The sequence below is a fragment of the Plodia interpunctella genome, chromosome 24 (genome assembly GCF_027563975.2).
Source record: "Plodia interpunctella isolate USDA-ARS_2022_Savannah chromosome 24, ilPloInte3.2, whole genome shotgun sequence".
Classification (NCBI taxonomy): Eukaryota; Metazoa; Arthropoda; class Insecta; order Lepidoptera; family Pyralidae; genus Plodia; species Plodia interpunctella.
Genome location: NC_071317.1, coordinates 3,869,893 through 3,887,368, shown reverse-complemented (window position 1 = coordinate 3,887,368; position 17,476 = coordinate 3,869,893). Strand labels below are relative to the sequence as shown.

Genomic DNA, 17,476 nt, shown 5'->3' with positions numbered 1-17,476 from the left:
AATCCTGTTTCCAAATTATTCTACACTAGATGGGGGCTTCGACCCCGTGGGAATTTTGAGATAAAATATATATTGGATAATGTACCTTTTTATGGTGAAAGAACTTTTGAAATCAGTTCGGTAAGTAGATTCGGAGATTACCCGCCTCAAACATACAAACTCACAAACGCTTAACTCTTTATAATATTAGTATGGATTAGATTTACATTACGCAATGTAGTCACAGTCTACTAAGAAGATTTTGGTGGCCATCGCTTTCGGTTTAGTAGGCTGTGACCTACATTGTGTAATGGAAAACTATAATACTTTACAATAAATTCCTTTACCTATCTAGTGTGGAATAATTTGAAAAGAGGATTTTTTTAGTTTTCGCTAATAAACAAAACAAATTGGTAGTAAAAATGTGACGCTGCTGACCTTGAAAGATAGAATTGACAGCCTCACTATCAAACATATTATAGGTAGGTAGGTACAGTCTCCCACAGAGAAATCTGACCCCCTAAGAGATGGAGTTCAAATCGCGGGGCGGTCAGATTTCTCTGTGGCAGACTGTACATGACTTGACATTTCCTTCTGTTTGTACAGCACCAATTGAGACAATCATTATTTCCTAGCTGGGAATGAGAATACTTTTAGCATTAACTTTGCCATTTATTTAAAAGTATGTTTTTACTTGGAACACTAAAACTCAAGTTTAATAAATAAATAAATATACTAATTTATATACCTATTTATAAAGATTTAATAGACACCTCTGTCTGATGTTACTGGCATAGTAATCGGCGGTGACGACTTCGCCTAAAACAATAATAAAAACCAACCAACCTCCACTTAGTCCTCCGATTCTGGAACCAGGTCTTGACCTGAGCGTCGGTCATCTTCAGAGTCTTGGCCAGCGAGGCTCTCTCAGCGGACGCCAGGTACTTCTGCTTGTGGAACCGCTTCTCCAGCTCAGCTATCTGCAGCCTGGTGAAGGACGTCCGCGGTTTCTTCCGCTTGGGGGGAGTTCTGTTCTGGTACGGGTGGCCGATTCTCCGCGTGATGGGGAACGATGCTGGAAGGAAGATTTTCTACTTAATAAAAAACACTACTTAATAAAAAATAATGTAGATTCCCGCAGTCTATCTATATATAATCTATATCTTATAATTTTCTCAAAACCAGTCTTGAGTTTATTAATTACAAACAAAAATACAAATGTTTTCTCTTTATGTTATCAGTATGAAGAAATATCTATATCCTTTCTTGTGGCATGTGGTTCCGCCTTAAAATAAGACCAGTCCATATCATATCCTTATATCTATAAGGGACACATGGAATTGTACTATTAAGGCGAGTAATTACATGCCTCAACTGCGCAAACTGATTATAAAATCAGTAAATCGAATTATTTATCAATCTTATGAATACATATATAATGGTAGAATAATGCAATCAACATAGAGTTAACTGCAGCTTTAATAGCACCAACGCTACCTTAATACAACTCTAATACGACTGCAAGCTATCATTAAGGCTTCATAAAGCATATTAAGTCTTATCTCGGTAATTGAAATCACGAATTCATGATACAAAGGAATGGTTGTATAAAAATAATATTTCGTTTAGTCGTTGCATTGTTGCCGCCTTCATACATGTTCAAATTATAGTTTTATTTAATGCTAAATTGTGTTAATGATCTTTGTGCATGAAAATCAGCGTTATCTTTAACAGATCATTGTTGGGTACAAAAGAAGCTGAGACATTCCTTTCTCACTCTTTATTAAATTGTATCTTTTAAATTAAAATAAATATTATAATAGTTATGTTAAACTAAGTATTCAATAAAGTTATTTATTTATGATCTTCAATAGCTAACACTGGGATCAGGTTTTTTTTTTCTGGCATGACTTTTACGACTACCTACAGACATATAAATGCAAGTAGTCGCATACACGCACTAGTGAACCTAAACTGTCAACCACTGTGTAGATTTCCATCACCGGAAGCAAAATATGTCGATGAAAACATGTGGCACGATCAGAGTTAAAAATAGAAATACATAAACTACATGTTTCTGTTAATAAAAACACGGGTCAATCACGTGTGATTATCGGGGTGTCCACAGTTCACAGCATCACTCTTCACCGAAAGCACATTTCTTGCAAATTCGGCAGAATCTTCAGCAAATTTTTTGGTTTCTCAAAATCTAGTTAAGCTTGAATTAATATAATCGGTAAATTCAGTTTTACTTGACATAATTAGGTTAGGTCAGGTAAGAATATGATAATAAAGTTTAAGTATCTTCAGATATTAAAAAAACTGTGGACACCCCGTGATTATCGACGGAAAAAATCAGCCATATAGAAGAATTTCACAATGATCATTTTCTTCGAGTATTTATGACTGTTTATATAATTTGAAATGTGTATGTGGCCACTTTGGTCTCAATGATTATATTATTCCTTTCTCAACTGAAAATATTCCGGTGACTTCCACTGCAATGGCGCTTAGGTACCGTTTTCCTATTGGTTTTTCTGCTTCATTTCTTACAGTCTTCGTCTCTATAGTATTAGTAAGATAATTACTAATATTATAGAGGTAAGCGTTTGTGAGTTTGTATGTTTGAGGATAATCTTCGAAACTACGGAACCGATTTCAAAAATTCTTTCACCATTAGAAAGGTACATTATCCAAGACCACTATAGGCTATATTTTATTTCGATATATATAATTCCCACGGGAGCGAAGCCCCGAGCAACATCTAGTTCATAATTAAGACTATTGTCTTAATTATGAACTAGAAGTTAGAAGTAAACTTGTATGTAATATTAAAATAAATTACTTATGAAACTATATCAACCATTCTTAGTAAGTCTTCTGAATAAATTCTGCTGAAATTCGGATTAAAAATATTGAGATTATTTCAGTATCTACAAATAACCGCACGTAACATATCCAATGAACAACCACGTCAAATCATTGATTCAAAATAATCATGTAAAAGTAGTTACTTACGTACTCTCTTCAAAATTACCAAGATGGCGGCGGCCGATTACGTTTTTAAAATTCGAAACTCAATAAATTACATTCGTTTAAACGGAGCTCTGTGATTGGACGAACGCTGGTAATGGTCGACGTTTTTCTATAATAGATCTATTTGCATTAAATCGAGCGTGGGTTCATATCGTTAACTATTTGTGATTCAATTTCAATTGGAAGCTAATAATCAACATCTAAATAGATATAACATTGAAGGACCGTTTAATACCACAGATTCACAGACCGGAAAATGAGTCTCTGAAACATATTAATATGTTTTTCAAATGTCACTTCCTGTTTTTCATAACTATATATTTGTTGTCTGCGTTGCTTGTAAATCACTATGTACATAATATAAAACAAAGTCGCTTCCCGCTGTCTGTCCATGTATTATATCTTTAAAACTACGCAACGGATTTTAATGCGGGTCTTTTCAATAGATAGTGTGATTTCTGACGAAGGTTCAAGTGTATAATTATTTATAGGTGTACCTATATTTATATTTTTAGGTATATAATTATTAGTATATAGGATTTACCCGAGCGGAGTCGGGATGGGCCGCTAGTAAATAATAAAATGAGTTAAAAAAAAGATCTATACCTCAGCAGTGAGTAGATGTGGGCAGAAGATGATAAATCACACAAAGGTGAATTAAATATTTGAATCACGACCGAAGACTGTAATAAACAATAGAGTATAGTGCGCATAGGGCCTTATTGTATATACAGGCCTTATGCACACTAGGTAGCGCTCAGAGGTTTGGAGCAAAACGAATCTCTGTGTGTTTAGGTTTCATCGTACAGCTACTTTTTATCAGTCTTATAATAAAATTATAAATATATAATCAAACAAAATTAACCAGGAATATACATACATCCCAATCCAACCCTCTTCTAAAAATATAAATTGCGTTCGCATTTCTTTTTTCAAACATGGAATCGTATTAAACCGCGCTCTCTTATTGGCCAGTATTAATGGCTGGCTCACGTGACCGCAAATCGTTCGACAATTGCCGGCCAAGCATAGTTGAAGAACTTTAATATCCACCTAAACATTTAAGTTTAACTTTTCGTAATTTACTTTTGATTGCATGCTTCTATATAGTTTTTTGAGGGTTATTTATTACTTATGTGTTTTGTTGATTGCCATTAGAGATACATGTTTTATATGTGGCAGGGGGTACTTAGAATGTCATTAATGTATATTGTATTACTAAATAGAACATAAACAGGAAGAAATAATGATGAATTAGAAACTTCTCCGTGCTATTCGTCGGCAGGCAATAAATATAGTGTTTCATAATAACTGTGACAAAACATTGATTTTTATCAATACCATAGAGTGAAGAACCAGTAATCGATATCAATATACCTACGTGTTTTTGTGATGACAAGATTGTATATAGGTACAAAAATAAAGTAATTTGCTCGAGTGTCTTCAATACCGTTTCATTACCGATAACACCAAATAATATAAGTATAGCACGACATATTTTCCATAAAGAGCGTAAAGTTTTTCACTTACAACACAATATACACACAATGTCACAGAGCATCCGTTGGAAAAGGGTGCGTAACAAGATTCCGCGGTCTAACCTTGTTACCGCGTATGATTCATGACTGTAGTGTGTTTACATACGAGGGGTTTCAGAATAGGAACCCTTCGAAGCCATTAATGCCTTCTTTTGCGTGTTTATGATAGCTAATAAAATTTCAGGATAGTGTATGCAATCGTAATGTTTTTTTTTTCTATTTCATTCTCATATTTACAAAGTGACGTGATTTCTTATTATAAATCGATGTGGTATTAATTGAAATAGAAATACTTTAAAATATATATATTACAACAATAATCCTATGATCTCTAAGATATAATATCATATGGTCTATGCTCAAAGAAGAAATTAATGATTTGTTTATTATGACTATTTATATTAGACTGGCTGCGCCCCGGGGCTTCGCTCCCATGGGAACTTCGAGATAAAAAGTACCCTATCTGTTATTACAGGTTATTTTCTACCTGTGTACCAAATTTCACAATAATCGGTCCAGTAGATAATGCGTGAAGAGGTAACAAACTTATTTTCGCATTTATAATAAGATTTTTAGTTTACATAGTTTTTTTTTTCAATTTTTGGAAAACATTGACCAAATGTTATATTAAACTTAAATACTATTAAGTACTATGTGACAAAAAAGACTAAATACATTTATCTTACAAAAATAATTCCCGAACAGAAATCTCATTGCAAAGCCGCAAACGGGTGGGTGTCATAAAGTGATATAAATAAAGCAGGCTTGCAAACCCTAGGGCGGGAAGGGTTATCCGCACAGTGGGCAATCGGCTGGCCAAATATGAGACGTTTCTTCAAAACTGGCAGGTTTAAATTGGGCCGAAATTGGACATTTTGAAAGAGACAAGTCGGCCATTTCTGTGGGTAGGGTAATATCATAAAAGATCACCCTTGACGGTTAAACTTTCAAAGTTAATTTGTTTGTTAATTTTTCTTGCAGTTTATCTCTGATATAATCCGTTTAAACGTTAGATAAGGGGCGTTTTTTATTATTTGCGTTATGAGATTAGAAAATTAATGTTAATTTTCAGGGAAAATAAAGAAATTGAAATGACCAGGTTATATTTTTAATAAGAAAAAATGCACAACATGCACATAATTTAGTTTTTTTGTTATTTAAACAAAATCTTGATTATAATATTATTATTACTTTGGTTATAGTTTTGAGGATCATAAAAAGGTAATTTCAAAATCTCAATGTTAATAATCTCAAAGTTAATGTTAACGATTCACTCAATCGATATATCGATATATCGATAGCCATTGTTTGTTTAATAGATCTTGAATTTATTGTTCATTAAAACCAGAATCGATCTCCCTAAACAGTTGGAATAAAGAAAATGTATGACCATGAATGAATCTTTGTAGTTGACACTATACTTAATATAAAAGTTTAATTTAGTAAATTCGTAGTACAAACGTCGAATGATGAGATGAGATTGTAAAGAATATGTTTTTGTTTTTAACAAAAATTTCTTTCATTTAAAAATCGAATTAAATAAACGAAAATTTGTTATATGCCCTGAACACAATATTTATTCAAACGCGCCATTTCGTTTGCCCCAATCCGGCGGGCGCAAGATGGATGCCTGACGTCTAATTGGGCCGTCACCTGGGACCGGGGCTCCATCACGCGGATGGCGGCATTTGTCCTCGACTCCTCAAACAATACTGTTATGATTTACCGACTTTTCTTCCGGAAAATTGAGATTTTTCTATCTAAGATGTTGGAAGGAAAAATTTCATAAGACATTTTGTTTTAAAAATTTCATACGATACTAGCGGTCCGACCCGGCTTTGCTCGGGTAAAACCATATTATATTGTACCTTAATATTGTTCGATCTATTTAAAAAAACTCACATTAAAATCCGTTCCTTATGTTTAAAGACTTTGTTTTATACTATACTTACATATAATTATTTAAGTAAATATCTATATTGCTAGCAATTTGCTAAATGTATTCTAAATATTTCGATTTACTCACAAGCGCATAAATTAAGTACAATAAAAATGTTTTATCCAACTAAAGATATAATAAATTATGTCATTTGGCAATTTTCGGTTTGATGTATTTACTATTTTCTGCATAAGATAACTTTCAGATTTCCCATGCTTTCTATGATAGATTCTTTATTTACCAACACAACTTTGTCGCAAAATTAAAAAAAAAACACTAACGCCATTGCACCGATACAGAAATCAAAGCGCACACACACATTTTTCAATTACGGCGGACAGTGGGGCGAATGGAAAAATAAATGGACAAAATCTCATACATATTTGAGGCAACAAGCTATACCAATTCCCACTAGTTACGGCACCAAACGAACAGACACTCATGGAATATTTACACTGCTGCTAGTATGCAATCGGTATTGTTTGGGAAGAGATCACATTGCTGGAGCAAGCGACGGTGCGGTTTAGCGATTTTTGTTTATGTATGTAGTTTATAGTGGTTTTTGCCTTCTATAACAGTAGGTACGTTTTAGCTAAGATGCAGGATTACATTATTTGAAACACCAATGTTTCGTCACTAAAAAAATATTTAAATATATTTGAAAAAACATTTTTAATTCACAATTTTTTTTTTGTAATTTTCACTATCAGCGCATTGACATTTCTTAATGGTGCTTCTAGAGCGAGAGAGTTGAGGAATTTCTAAATATTTTTATATGTTCGTTCATTATATTTGAGTGGATGGTATGCCCTCGTAGGAATTTTAGAATTATAAATTTTAATATGTTACTCCAGGTTATATTTACTGTGTACCAAACTTCATCGAAATTTGTCTAATAAAATTTGCATGATTGAGTAACAAACATATTCACATTTCTAATATCAGTAGGATAATAGCCACTATTATAGCATTAGTGGGATAGTGGAATAAAATGAGAATCGTTGTTCAACATTACTGTGACTGCAGCCTTATCTTGCATTTTTATAACACAAACAAAGGCTACCTTTATGACGTTGTAGTTGTAACTCTTGTTGGTTATATCAAGTCTATGTATTTTTAATGAATATGGCTTTAGGTAAGTATATGATGTAGTTAAAACAATTCAGTATGAAAATATATACCTTATTGATTATTCTAATTGGCTCGACGGCAAATCATATTTTTTTTCTAATAAGGTTAAGTATTTTCGATAGAATATAAGTCGCTTGTTTATTGAATTTAAAGACAAAAAAAACTTAAACTGAATAAAGATCACATAGGATAATATATACAGTATTATCCTAAATATGACCTATGAAGAAACAGAAGAATTATTTATAGCTTTAAAATAATTTTACTTGTTTCTTTTGTAATTTAACTTATTATTACCTATCAATATATATATATAATTTAGATCTAATGTATAACTTTTGTTTAAGTAACATGAATAAAGACATATTATTATTAATCGGACATAAATATTTTTTACATACCTAGTCATTGTAATCCATATTTGGATCACAATAGCTTATTTTATTTGTGAAAATGTTTTATGCTCTTGGTTACATCATTGTTGTCGATTTGATTTTTTAATCAAACTTTCGGAATCAGGGACCCCACTGTGTTGCAACTAATTTACAGATTTTTCCTTTTAGTATTAGAAAATATCTCTCATTAGATCCTTTTCCCGGTTAAATCCTTACCAGTTAAGCGTCAGATCAAAAATATATTTATATTTATATTAGTGTCTCCCTCTGCTAATATGTAACGTATGGTAACTTAATCACAAAAAACGGCTGAACAGATTTTTAAAATAGTGTCCATTTTACTTTTTATCCCGAATTTCCCAAGGAGGCGAAACCTCAAGTTTTTATTCAAATAATTTAAAGAACAACTACATAAACATCTGCGCTATAGAGCGCCCCCAGAGTCGGCAATACCCAGCGACCTAGGTCAGCGATGGAATGCTGCAAGACGATTCCACTTTGTGCGTGTAATGCCTTCACACTATAGTGGACTAGTTGCCGAACTTTGTGGATGCATACATTGCGGTAAATAAAAACACTCATACAAACTACGCAGTGTTCATGCATTCATTTATATTTCATATTCATCGCACCGGCCGGCATCTGTCAGAGTTCGGTTCGGTTCGATAGTGTGAATAACAGCATAATACTTATACAGGCATTAATAGCACTTCTATAGATGTCACATCTTGTCATTTGCGGCATTTTGCCTTCACTTAATTATTGTACTTAACAACAATCAACACGTAAATATCGCTACTCTCGCTCCAGTTTACGCAGAGGACAGTAACTGTGTAGTAGGGCCAATAATGTCAGCCTTATTAACCCGTCCATGCAAATCTCTTTTTATGTTTATTGGCTATAATGACAACCTCGGTGGCGCAGTGGTAAGGTTCTTGCCACTGAACCGAGAGATCCCGGGTTCGATCCCGGTCGGGTCAAGATAGAAAATGATATTTTTCTGATTGGCCCGGGTCTTGGATGTCTATCTATATATGTATTTATTATAAAATATAGTATCGTTGAGTTAGTATCCCATAAAACAAGTCTCGAACTTACTTTGGGGCTAGCTCAATCTGTATGATTTGTCCCAATATATTTGTTTATTATTTATAATAATAAGTAGGTATATGATGGATTGAATATAGATTTTGGACGACATACATCCGTGCCCTTTCTTTTATTTGATTTACAATCTTGACACATCGCGTCGCGCTGCCTTGCCTCGTTTGTCGCTGACCTAGGACGATGAGTTCCGTAATATCACTTAACGCCGCCTGTGCCAATCTTTTTAAGCAGTATGAATAACAGTATAATATTTTATGTACGATGTCGCGTGGCGTATATTTCTCTGAAATATCGCTTTTACTGCCTCTCGCTTATGGATTGGCGATAAAATGTATCAATGTATTTAGCTGTTATAAGCGTGTGGTCCCCGCCCTAGAATACTATGACTTTCATTATAGTAAGTACTGCTGCAGCAACATTGGAATTCCTAACAACAACCAATTTCACGGACTACGGACGGACAGACGGACATGGCGAAACTATACCTAAGGGTTCCTTATCTGTAGGACTACGGAACCCTAAAAACCACCAATTATATCATAACTTACTTTTTTCCCTCTAGTACCAGCAGTTCAGATAAATAAAATAATTACCTACCGCCCGCATAATTTTAGAATTAAATTGCATTGAAAATGTTTTCAGATCTCTTCAATATCATTCTCGAGTGTTCCTAGTTTTATTCGCGGCTGTGACACCACAAAGCCCTGAATCAATGTAAATTTTTTTTTTTTACGTTTTTACGCTCGGCATACCTAATCCTTGATTTTTTGCGTGATTGAGTAATCACAATTCCTTTTTTTTTCATATCCAAACTTTCGCATCATAATATTAGATAGTAGGATAATATTTAGATAGAATTAAAATTATTTTATACATATATAAAGGGGAAAACGGGGTATAATTTCACACGTGCCATAACGCGTGGCATACCGCCATATCATCACATAGAGCCATCAAATTTTCACAACCCACCCCTGAGGGGATGTTTTAGTGTATCGATGATTTTCTGCCGCCTACCATAAAAAGGCATCATAAAATTGGAGTAAACGCTGCTTGTGGGGAAGTATCGGAATATGCATGTGATGTGGGCCGAGTTATATTTATGGAATATTTTAGTAAGAAATGTTATTTTAAAACGTATGTGATCGTTTTTTAGAGTTCTTCGTCTAGATATGTAAAACGTAGACACTATTTAGGTTCACTTTGTTTCAGTAATTGTAGTAATAATTGTAGTTGTTTGCATTACGTAGGGAACCAAAGTCTGGCTCTGGCAGAAGGGACAAACCAAGAAATGCTGGCTTGACGTCGTGAAAGATGATATGCGTGCCAATGTTCTGACAACTAGGGATGTCGACGACAATGCGAAGTGGAGACGAAAATGTAGAAAAGGGTACTCTGGGCACCGACGCTCAACGACTGAGAAGAAACCGAGAAAACGCCCAGATTATAGAGAGAGAGAGAGAGAGAGAGAGAGAGTAATACAATTAATTTAATTTATTTTACAACGTTTAAATATAATTGCATATTTATATTTCTAGCCGCTCTTGCTTTGAGCGCGCCGACAACCTACCATAATAACTTAATTAGATATAATTAATAGCTACTAGTAATTGGTGTTTTACACTAATAGTTGTACAATAATGTGATTATTTTATAGTGTTTTATTGAGATTACCGTCATTTCAGCTTATAAATGTTGACGATATACAAACTTTTAATTTGACTAATCGCCATCATTAATTGATCTGTTTCGTCTGGCCGTGAGAAGATAGGTACGTGTCCGTTTCTCTGTATTTTTTTAGTAGCTTGTTGTAATTATTACGAATAGGTAACATATTTATTTAGCTATATTGCTAGATATACTTCCATACATCAGTTTTCATAGCTAAATAAATAAAAATAAATATATTGGGACAAATCACACAGATTGAGCTAGTTCCAAAGTTAGTTCGAGACTTGTGTTATGGGATACTAACTCAACGATACTATATTTTATAATAAATACATATATAAATAAACATCCAAGACCCGGGCCAATCAGAAAAAGATCATTTTCCATCATGACCCGACCGGGGATCGAACCCGGGACCTCTCGGTTTAGTGGCAAGAACCTTACCACTGCGCCACCGAGGTTGTCCAAAGCTATTAAGTTTTCATAATATATTCTATGGCTTGTATCTTTTTTCACAAAGTTACACAGAATTAACGGCACAAATTAGTACTAGAATCTAGTATCAAGTAATATTAAACTAAGTAGTAGAAAAAGTCGGAAGGTAGGTAGTCCTCAAGGTCATGTCAGAGGCATTTAGGCTACTTGAAAATAAAAGTCCTAACTATATTTCAATATTTATACACAAATCGTAAAAGAGTGGGTCAATCATATTACGGCAGTAGGGAAATGTACGAAAGTATCGAAATTACAGTTAACAATAATTGAAGCTGGGTAGTAAAACTTGCGGCCAATCTAATGGCCCGAAGTCGGAAGTTGTCCATTACCTGGAAACTATATATTATCTGGACAATTTGAAAAAAAATTAATATCGACGCTGTTGTTTCTAATACTAGTGTGAGATTTAATTCATATCGCCTAGAGGCATTTATCGTGATTATATTACAGCCAGATTAGGCAACTAATACTAGACAATGAATAAACAAACGTTGTGCAGTGCAGGTTCCCTCACGATGCTTTTGTTCACCACAAGGAAGTGGTTGTCATGAGACTACTGAACCACATTCTAAAAAAAGAATAAGTAAGTATTCTTCTGTCTATCTAATATTACTATATTTGTTTATTGTGGGTTCACAATTCGGTGGTCTCTGAAATTTTTGAATAAACATTATTTGTTATATCTTCAAGAAGAGAGGAAGAAGAAAGAAAAATGTTAAATACGTCCCACCATGACATAGTTTTGTGGAATTTTTCTTAAATATGTATTGCCTATATTGTATAAAAATAATAAGTGGTGTATAAAGATATATAAAGATATATAGTGGTGTATAAAGATATATATAAAGATAAAGATACTATAATAAAGATTTCTGCAAAATGTTTTGCTCCGATTCCGCGTGAAAATAGGAAAAGAAACGTGGAGCAAAGTAGCCATATAATGAGTTGTCGTTGTCTATGAACTGCAAAAACCTCTACTAAAAGGGCAAATAAACCCGTAGAAAAACCACAAAATTGCGGAAATCGCGCCTCGTTGGGACGTCACGCTTCGGATACCCACGACCACTCTGTTACGATTGAAGTTCAGCCTTTTGTTTTTACGCAAACTTGCAATAAAATTTAATTGAAATAGCGAAATTGCGAATTCATGACATTGTGTAATGTTATTTTTTTAAACAATGACTTAATTTGCGAGACATGTTTACGTTTACCTTGATGTTTTAATGGTCAGGTTGGGAAAGTCATTTTTATATTTTTAAAGCCTATTCGTTTAATTTAGCATATTAATATCGTAACAAATATTATGCCAATTTTGAACACAATATTCGTGTTTTGTTTAAGTTTTTTTTTATTTTATACGAAATATGGATTTTTAATAAAAGGAATTTTGTCGCTTTGGCGCAATGAAGATTTTTAAAATAAATTATTATTTACAAAAATAAATAATTATAAAATAAAAACAAATTTACTTTATCATATCTATATTTGCGACAACGAATGTCACAAAAAAAAACAAAATATATACTTTCCTACTACAATTCACAAAAAACTGTAGGTATAGGTCAACACATCACGTTTTAAGCATTTCCGATTGACGCATAAACCTCGGCTTTTGACTCAATTACAGAGCCAGGACTTCCTCTTTGACGGTGGTCGCAAAAACTAGGAAAAAAAACAAATTGGGGTCCACGCGCCCATTGTGCCCTAATTGTTCGACTTGACAAATTGGCACGGCCCTCGAGTCGACCAATAAATAAAAGAGACCGGACCTTTCGATGTAAAATACGATTTTAAAGTGTTTACGCAAGAGTCGTTTTAGGCCAATAATATGTAAATAAATAAAATAACGTAATACGTAATAGTTGAAAGTACATTAGGCATTTCAACTCTACTTTCTCTCAACTCTACTCGCCAAATTTTCGATTATTCAGCTCCCAACAGAAAATCATCACGTATCAAGCAATTTTCTAGAAAAAAAAATGATGATCGGCGGCGACAAATTACAAGTCAGAAGGCGCCTCCGATCTTTGCCGCCGCCACAAAAAAAAAACAAATAGTTTCCTAGGTGTGTCATCACACGCAAGGGTATAATCGCATGGGACACTATCACTTCTTTTTTTCTTATTTGGATAAGGAAATTTGGCAGCGGGATTTGTGACCCTTTGATAAAATGTACTTAAGATATGAGAACGGGTAGAATTTATTGTTTTGACTGAACAGGATTTAAAGCTTTTTGCTTGTTTTGATCCAACTCTTTGCGTTGTAAGTGTCTGATAAGTCTGTCTGTCAAGTCTGATAAGACTTGCATTGATGTGGTTGTCAGTTAAAAGTTAGACAATCGATTAAATGTGAGGTTCAAATACTTAATTTAATCGATTGTCAAAATATAACATGATTTAACATCATTATTATTTGTGTTGTAATTCGCAACGTCAACTTATGACTGAACTATACCTACTTACCTAATCACCAGTAACTTTTTCATACTGCTATATGTAGCACCAATAAATATTAAGTAGTAAGAAAAAGTTTCTGATAATTGCTTATCATAGTTAACTTATCATATTTGCTGATTCAATTCAAATTAAATCAGCAAATTTTGTCATAATTCAGTGTCAAAAATCCAATACCTATATTAAAAGAATAAATTTTATAAAAGTCAGTTGTTCATACTTAAACAATTGAATTGTCGTCTTCATGCATATCTCTTTCTCTTATCTGAGTGGTTTCCCGGTTGCCTTCATCTAGAAAATAGGTACATAATAAAAATACTTGCCATTTAGTCTATCTTTGACGACTTGGTGCGCGAACGCTGCAGCGGCCGCCTGTCTCATAGGATCTAAAGCCACACCCCACGCACCCAGCGCCCCCAGGGCTCTATGGGCTGGCACTCTCACCACCCCTGGATTACTAGAAAACCCATAACCACCCCCCAAACCCAACCCCGGCCTCAACAACAACCCAGAATTTGAATAAAGGCCCGGATTATGCGAAAAATTTAAAGGCAAATTTGTACTGTCTTTAACATCGTCTTTAGCACTTTCTGATTCTGTATCTTGGTCACTTCTATCATCACTTTCTCCTGAATGTCGACGTTTTTCTATATCTTCAAATTGTTTTCCTAATAGCCTGGATATACTAAATGGGAGATTTACTCTGGGCTGTGTATCAGTCATGTGTTCGTTGGGAGAATCATGATATCTGTCATGATAGCTGTGCTCTGAATCTCTGTCTTCAGATGCAATGCTTCTGTCACATTGACCTGATAATCTGCTATCAGAATCTACATTAATCTCTTCTTGGTCGTCGTCTGAATGCACTGACGACATCTTTGTAATTATTAGTCTCAAAACACTGGCACTCAATAGTTATATTCACTTATAACATTTAACAGATATCATAACGGAATGTAAACCACTATTTAATTTTCAAATACAATTTAAATTTATTTTTGGAACGTCATGTGAAGTCGTGTTCCTTATTTGAAAAAGCTCCGGTTCGCGCGCTACGCTCGACCGCTCGCGGCCAAATCGTTATACACAATATCAGTCGAAACGAGCCAATCAGCGGCACCCCCACCGCTTTTCGAAATTCGAACACGATAGTTTGACCGCACAAACGCCTCAACTATGCCCGTTGAGTGGAACAGTTTCCAACAAAAGCTTAATACGATTTCCAAACATAAAAACTCGTTTGGACTCACTAACTTAAACGGAACGGCTCGTTCCATCTCTTTCATGGAACTTCTCGCTTCAATTGATTCCCCCCATTTTTATAATACTGTTCGAAGTTAACCTTTATATCTACCACAAATAAGGTCTATTTTAGAAGTTGTAATGTAAGCAATAGGCACATTTTTAGAAGCCTTGTAACAAGGTAAACATTTCCAAGATCGTTCGTTGGATGGAGAAAGATGCTATCATAAGACATGGCGTTTCAGTGAGTTGGAAAGGGATGGATATAGTTTTGTCAGAGGGCGGAGCCCTTGGTGTTGTAACGCGTCGTTTAAATCCAGTTATGGCCTGACAAATGGTGCACATATTAAGGGGGGCAATGTTAGGAAACTATTTTTGAATCTTTTAAGACAGTTAAATTATTTACGTTCGGTGGTCGACCGAGCTACTTCGAAGCCGACAATGCACTTTATAATAAAATAGATCCCAAGTTTCATGTTATGGCCATAGATAAGGAGGGATAATGTATTGCAGAAGATAGCCACTTTATGGTATTGACTTTGACAGCCCGAGTGGTAAAGGGTGTTAGATTATGGTTTTGAACGATAAAAGACCTGGGGAATTGCGATTCTCTTAGTAATGTTTAGATGCAATTCAATTCTGGATTGGAGTTGACTTCGTTCTGCAGTTTGTCGGCCTACTTACTTAACAAATGTAATTTTAACGTGAAAAAAATAAATCTGGTAAATAAAATAGTCCGCCCGTCCGTATTTATTTTGGCTACTTTACAACTACCTAGTCAAATCAGATATACGTACCTATTTTTTTCTAATGTCAAAACAAAATGTTATATGAAGCTTGTATGATAGTATTGAGACGTCACGGATTTTGGAGTCATAAGCATTTCTACTATACTTTAAAGAGACCGAAAAAATAGTAAATCTTGTAATTAATAAAACTGATATATTAAAGTGACGTGTAGTTAATGTTGGATTTGTTAGAGCTATAAATTTACCGTATCGTTATTGTGAGGATAACCTCATTCTTGTAAGTAAGAAGTAGATAGGTAGGTACTTATATAAAAAACAATGGTGGCGTTGTTGAAAATTTTGGAAAAAAAATAAGGTACTTACATAGGTATGATCAGCATTAAATAAAAAAAAGTATATTTTTTTTATTTAATGTTCATCAATTGACAATTCAACTGACATTAGCTACTCTTATTGCCTAATGAGAAAATTCATAAAACACAGATATTGATTTTTTTTTTAGTTAGGTAATAAGATTTTGTACCTTTTCGTTTGGGTGAAAATATCTCGTTCTCAAGGGACATACCGTGGGCGAAGTGGCCGGCAAGAGGTAGTTAAAAAGGGAGGAGTATTTTTTAAGAATTGACATACCTACAGGATTCTTTTATATTAATCTAGGCCAAAGTATCTAATCAGATCGCTGACCAACCCTCATATGAACTACACTTATCATGAAATTGCCATGGGATAGGTACCTAAGTGCTTATCTACTTCTACACTATAAGGAATTGTTAGTAAGTAGGTATGTGTGTTGGAAGTAATCTTTGGAACTACTCAATCGATTTCCAAATATCTGTAATTAGTAGGAAGCTGCAACACTCCTGTATGACGATCCTGATATTCCCATGGGAGCGAAGCTCTGGGATACAGTTAGTATTCTAGTAAAAAGCCAATATTGTACAAGCTAGGAGAACTCCATTGGAATTGCGAATTTATCACGACAAAGATTATGTTTAGCGCCATGCCCACCGGAGCACGGATATTCGTGCTCTGGGGCTTAATATGATTGTACAAACTAGAACAATTAAAACCCCTTCTAAATTATTTTTAGTTGGCCGATTAATATTTTTGACATTGGTAATCAAATTATATTGGAACAACGAATAGAGACGCTAGCCTCTATTCACCTTGAACACGCTGGTAAAATCACACTCAAAAACTAAAAACTGATTCATAGTAAACCAACATTCAAACAAATATAAATTAATTTTCAAAACGTGATTAAGGAAGTGTAGTGCCATCTAGTATCGAGTAGTAGAACTACGTATAAAATTTGTTCACTTATGCCGACATTATCGCGATAGTTCGCCGAATTTTGGCGGATTGTACGGACAGAGCGGTGAGCTACACAATGTACGTACGTACGTTTATTCGCGTCAAAGCAGTCTAAGTTCTAATTCCACGAATCAAACTCAAGATGGAGTTTCGATGTCAACACATGTCAATGTCAAAACATAACACAAAGCCAGTTGCCGTCCAAGAAATTCAGCAAACTTTGCCGAATGTATTCGGTATACATTGCTAGTTTTCCATTGCTGTAAATAAAAGCTTTCATACAAAATACGCAATGTTCCACTCATAGGTCGACAATAAATTATTGTATTAATTTCATGTAAACAAACTTTGATTAGGATACAGGCACATTACCGCAAACCAGTTCGATGAGCTTAATCTCTCATACAAAACGCAATTTAGACACAAG

At 34.3% G+C, this 17,476-nt stretch overlaps 1 protein-coding gene across 1 annotated transcript in view; it reads right to left on the bottom strand.

Moving 5' to 3' along the window:
* The window catches only part of LOC128680592 (T-cell leukemia homeobox protein 2-like), a 32,194-nt gene extending 16,483 nt beyond the window's left edge, over positions 1 to 15,711 (bottom strand). The window contains exons 1-2 of the mRNA XM_053763838.2: positions 14,068 to 15,711; positions 826 to 1,054 (exon numbers count right to left, since the gene is read on the bottom strand). Of these exons, the coding sequence (XP_053619813.1) occupies positions 826 to 1,054; positions 14,068 to 14,620 (782 nt within the window). The 5' untranslated portion in view covers positions 14,621 to 15,711. The remainder of the gene's footprint in view (positions 1 to 825; positions 1,055 to 14,067) is intronic.
* Between the last annotated feature and the right edge of the window lie 1,765 nt (positions 15,712 to 17,476).